General features: G+C 35.6%; 1 protein-coding gene across 1 annotated transcript; it reads right to left on the reverse strand.

Moving 5' to 3' along the window:
* Positions 1–1,454: 1,454 nt before the first annotated feature.
* Positions 1,455–4,311, reverse strand: LOC139448481 (cilia- and flagella-associated protein 20). Its single transcript, XM_071230030.1, has 5 exons — positions 4,088–4,311; positions 3,368–3,447; positions 2,970–3,081; positions 2,611–2,799; positions 1,455–2,294 (listed from the first exon to the last, which is right to left on the reverse strand). Exons 1-5 carry the CDS (start codon positions 4,169–4,171, stop codon positions 2,181–2,183), a joined length of 579 nt encoding a protein of 192 aa, XP_071086131.1. The 5' UTR covers positions 4,172–4,311; the 3' UTR covers positions 1,455–2,180.
* Between the last annotated feature and the right edge of the window lie 1,511 nt (positions 4,312–5,822).

Below are 5,822 nucleotides of genomic sequence, written 5' to 3' on the forward strand. Positions count from 1 at the left end.
AGGCTTAAGAACAGCCAGTTCTTTCATATTACTATAGTTAAATGGCTATGACAGATAACCATAATAATATGAAAGAATTGAGTGTTTACCTTCTTTTGAGTACAATTGAAACCATAAAAAAACATTCAGTCATATTTTCCAAATGGCAGCCAAAATAGGCAAACAAAAATAAACACAAACTAAAGATTATTTTATTAAATTAAAACCCAGTAATATAAGGATACAGCCATGCTGTATGGCTGTAACATAAATGGCTGTTAATATCAGAAAATTCAGAGAATGTGAAAAAGTATGACTTGGAATATCCTTGAAAAAGTATGACTTGGAATATCCTTGGTAAGGAAAAGAAAGCACTCATATAGCTATACGTTTTGCTGAAAGCCCTGAACACTTTTAGCTTATGTAATAATGGTTGATATGTTATATGGATTTGTAACATGTTGTCAACAGAATGCAAGAGGTAGTGCAAGTGGTTTCTTTTAACTGCCTAGCAAGGTCTGTTCAGGCAGTGACGAGAAAGAGGAAACCGATACATTTCAGGTTTCCAGTTACCATGGTAACTAATGTTTTCTCTGTTTTGAAAATCTAGAACATGCTGTTTTCATTTTCAATTTATTATTATTCTTGAAATTCCAAAGAATCTATAAATTCTTATGCTGAGAAAACTTATTAACCCAGAAATCAAGATACTATGTCAAAGATCCAGCTCGGAGTACAGATGCTCATATGGTCATATTTCAGTTTCAGTTTCTACATCCTACAGCCATTGATCATAATGGAAGTAGACAAATGACAACCATAAGTGAATAATGCAGGAACTGGTGCACATCAACATTCCCAAACAAGAACATATCTGCCTCAATATTAATGAACTGGAGACATTCATTTTACTCTTATGTGCCCCTTTCCTCCAATCATATTGAGAGGATACATCTAACTACAAACTCGGTCACCAATAAAACAAAGAATCACTTTGCATGCCTACTGAACGGACTCATATGACAAGTTACATAATCTGAAGTTACTCTTCCCTACTGAATTAAAATCAGAAAAGGAAACCAAACTTAATAATGTATACATATAACCCACCTCAAACATTTTTCTTGCTTTTTATATTAGAAAAAATAATAATATTTTATAAACCTGCATCTTGGCCAAATGCAATTAATCAAAACAGTAAATTATGAATACCAATACTGTTCTGAACCCTTACAAATAATCAGAGTTCAGGATTAGAACAGAAGACTAGCCTGCTAGTCCGGGGCTAATACAAATTCCTGCAGGCTAGTACAAATTTCCCAACTTCTCTATGGTTCTAACATTACAAGGGCATGTTATCTTCACCCAGGCTAGTAAAGCTTTTCATTAAGTTCTAGCCCCTGAGAGTTCCAGGTTATGTGGACACATGTGACAAAAGTCCATTGAAATAAACAGAAAGACATAAGAGATGCTAATTATGGCAATAGAACATTTTATTACTATGGAAGTGGTATTTACAATTCAATATTGACATTTCCTCCAAATGCAGATACATCATGCCTACTGGGCAGGGCAGTCTGTACACAATCAATCCTTAACGAACAAGCAGAATGAGGAGCTGGGAAGCTTCAAGCAAATAGATAACAGGGACTACTGTGTTGGCATATTGCAACAGGTCCCAACAACTCAATCTGTGTTTCACTGTAAACAATATAAAATCCATGAAAAATTTATACAGATGAAACAAAATGTTTTAACTGTCCCCAAACTTGAACCGACAAAATAGGCTTCTATTACTACTGTTGTCACCAATATGGGTCTGGATCTTGCTTGCTGCGCCACGCCAAGTATGAACTGAGGTTCAGCTGTCCCAAATTCTTCACAGTGGTGGTTGTGTGCAGCGAAATAATTTAACATGCCAATTGTCACTGCCTAAAAAAGACAGTGTCCTTTCGAAAAAAGTATTATCCTGTTTTGTTTCATTACAGTTGTTTTGTGTTCAACAATGCACTCCTCTGTGACACATTTATTCTCAACAAATATTCCCCGAGATATGTGTAACTTAAAATGTATATTAGCCAAGCACAATGGCATTTGCATTGGCTCCAAGAATCCTTTGTACATTGTAGTTCCATTGTGATCAGTTTGAGTAGTAACATATAGATATTTACAATGATGAGTTACTTCCAAGGTCGGGCTTGTTATTTCTTGCTGTTTTGAACGGGGAGGTAAAGTTTGAATTCTGCTGGTAATTCATCCTCGGAATACAGTCTGTCGGAGAAGTACACTCGACGAATACGGCAGTTGGCATGGATCTGAAAACACAAGTATAAACATATAATAGTGACTCTCAACACATAAGTAACGTCTATCGGAAAGCAGTTATCTTGGTAATAATTCATTCACACTAAACTCATCTTATCTCACAGTTCGATATTAAATATGGTAGTCAAGGTGTCTTTGTCATATTATTGTTTAATAATGTTAAAAGTTAAAGATTTAGGGGCTCTCAGATTCAAATATTATAGGAGAATCTTCCCATGTTACCTAAAACATGAAGGGAAAGAACTGAATTTCAGATCACAGGGAAATGATATTGCTGTAATGGTTGATAAATGATGAATTACTTACTTGTACTCTAAGAGTTTCAATGTAGTTAGTTCCATAGGCTCTCCTGGTGAAGTCTGACAAGTTGAACTGGATCTGGTTCCAGCCATCATCCAATCTCATGGGCATCGTGCAGATGAAGGGTTTCACCCTTGTGGTGCTTTGGTAATTGCTAGCCCTGAAGCGCCTCCTTACATTCTTGTCATCTAATACCTGAATAGCACAAAAAGGAAGACTTAGTTGACTGAAATACATCTCAATAATTTGCATAAATATTAATATTGCCTTTGTGTTATTTTTAATTAATTATAATTGTTTCATATAATGACAAATTGTTTTCCATTTTCATAACATGTGATAAAAAAACCAATATGATTCATTACCTGAACTTCAAATGTAAAATATTTCTTCAAGTTCTTGATGATCATCACTAAGAAAGGAAGCTTGATACCCAGGGTCTTCTTGGGGTCTGCTGGACATGTGATGTACGTTGTACTGTAGGGAGAGAGAGAAAACATAAATATTATGGATATCACATATGAACATCTTCACCACTTACTATATTTTTTGTTGTTTTTCAATATAAGAATGAATATCGGATCAATACTTTATCTGAAGACTAGTGTGATACGTTTTGTTGCCAATTTTGAGTCACAATGGATATTTTATGACGTTTCTTTCATTAGATAAAGCGCATACGAACGTAAGAGTTATCCGCCCTTCCCATGTGGCACCGGTACAAAGAATATAATTATTTCCGCTTTCCGAAAAAACAACTCACCTGACATTTGTCCCAACAATTTCTAAGACTAGTGACTGGATGTCGTTGTCTGTGATACGCTTGATATGCCCATTTCGGACCTGAAATATAATAACACATGTATTAGTTGGCGAAATAGGTCAGTGAACAATCCAAAATGGCGGACAACTTGATGTGTATTGAAATGAAACAATTTTAAAATATCATAGCAACCGTCCTTTTAATCTAAAATAATCACTTCATATTAATTACATAGCTATCTGTTAACACTGCTACTCATAAATATTGATAAATAACGACATAAAAAGACTGTGGTAAGGGAAAACGATCCTATGAAAACGGAGTTTGAGATGAACCAAAATATTGATGCTAGAAATGTAAGTCTTCATGATCACATAAGGTTAGGCGTACCAACTTAAAAGCAGTCGAGGCGTTGGACGAAACCATAAAGAATACCAAACAAGACACGTACAATAAAATAACAGAAGTTGCAGTTACTGACAGGCGTAGACCGACGGCATAGAACAACTGAGCGAGTCACAAATCAACGCTAATATAATAAAATGGTAGGTATAAAATGTAACATAAATCCACCTAACGCCTGTAGATATCGTAAAATTGTTGTATAAATAGTTGTCATTTCACAAATGTTCACATAGACTGAGAAATCGACTAGCTTCCCGGTTGCTATCCATCTGTATCCATGGGAAAACTGTTTCACACATTTAGTGGTTTGCTCACCTTTTTGTCCCATATTTGTAGAGGCTTGCTTCCAATACTATAAAGTATGGATAAGAATCCACTTTGAAATGTGTTCTTGAACATTTCGACTGATGCTAAGGGACTTTACAGGAGAATATCTACCGAACTTCTTGCTCCTAGCCCTTATATGCCACTTCTCTCTTGATCACCAAGTTGTCAAGTGAAGGATCCGTTGTGTGGTGTGTGTCTAAGTGTAGTTGTCAAGGGACAAATCCCTGCGTAATATTACTGCGCGTTGCTAAGGAAGCACAACGATCGCTTTAATCGCGAATAACGATTCAATATATATTTGCTTTATTACATCAACTATGGATGAATATGTTACGTAATTTCTGCTAATAAAAAGATGTAAAAAGGTATTTTATATAATGTTCTTAGAAACTAGTTGTCGCTCTACTTTGTATGTCAGGCATAGTGTATTTCCGGTTGTGACGCGTACCGTTTGTTGTCATTTGCGTATGACCTCTGACCGTGGTTGCTGCGGTAATATGGGAAGTTCTTTGAGGTCGTCAGTGTAGCTTTCATTCATTCATTTACTATCAAACATGGAGATGGCACGAGATAGTAGTAAAATTTTATTTACATACGCATGTGAATGTAACATCTGAATGGAATTAAGACATCTATATGACTAACATGGGATGTACAAATAAGAACAATAAACCTATAGAATATTTATATGCACATTTTTAGCATACATTTTGATTGTAAAAATATGAAACACATTTAACGAAAGGTTATTACAAATATAGATGTGCTCTTTTATTCTAGTGTCGTATTAAACGAAGTTTTCCCACTTTTTGTATCATTAGAGGTATGACTACTTTTATGAATGTATGTTAAATACAAACTATTATTGTAAATGCTTCAATATATTATGTTTTAATAATTCATGTGAATAAATGTAGCGTGACATAGACTATCTCGTACATGTTAATTTAATGCATATTCTAGTTCACTTGGATATTAACAATAACGTGGTGTATTAGTGGTCGGGATGCGACCGTTCATCGCTATAACAACTATTTTCGTAAGTAATTAAACCGACATAATCTCCCGATTACCGTTTTGTTTACTTGTCATATTTAAGCTTTGGTCTCGATTGCCAGGCTTACGGACATTAATCAGCCTGTCTTAGAAACGGGCGGCCGCCGTGAAAAGTTCTAAGGTATTAGTAACTAGGGATTACCTAATTAAAACAGAACTCGCCTCATATGCGCCTATGTCCTCGAGGGAACGCGTGCTCTGAAAGTGTGGACGATACTTTTGTTTCTAAACATTTAAATGAAGGTGAGAAACTGACGACACCTAACCAAATGGATACGTAATGTAGAAACGCTGCTTGGTACATTGTGCTGTCGAAGGTGGAGTATATTTGATAAATAAAAGAAAACGTTTCCGTAAATATAACACTTAGTTAGGATGTACAGTAAGCTACGGTTATAACGAACTCAAATGGACCACTCGTTTTAGTTCGTTATAACCGCAGTTCGTTATAAGCATATATACAACATCTATACAGCAAATGGCCGGGACCAAAAATTAAGTTCGCAATATCCGTCAGTTCGTTATAAAAGTGTTCGTTATAAACGTATTTTACTGTAATATGTTTCGGAAGAAGGAAAAAAGACTGATTCAAGTCGACAACGTGTCAGCCAGCGTGCATGTAGTGCGACTCCATCACCTGCGTTACTACATCTACTACAGCGGTTCC

This window comes from Haliotis cracherodii, unplaced genomic scaffold (genome assembly GCF_022045235.1).
Source record: "Haliotis cracherodii isolate W230 unplaced genomic scaffold, xgHalCrac1.p SCAF_10, whole genome shotgun sequence".
Lineage (NCBI taxonomy): Eukaryota > Metazoa > Mollusca > Gastropoda > Lepetellida > Haliotidae > Haliotis > Haliotis cracherodii.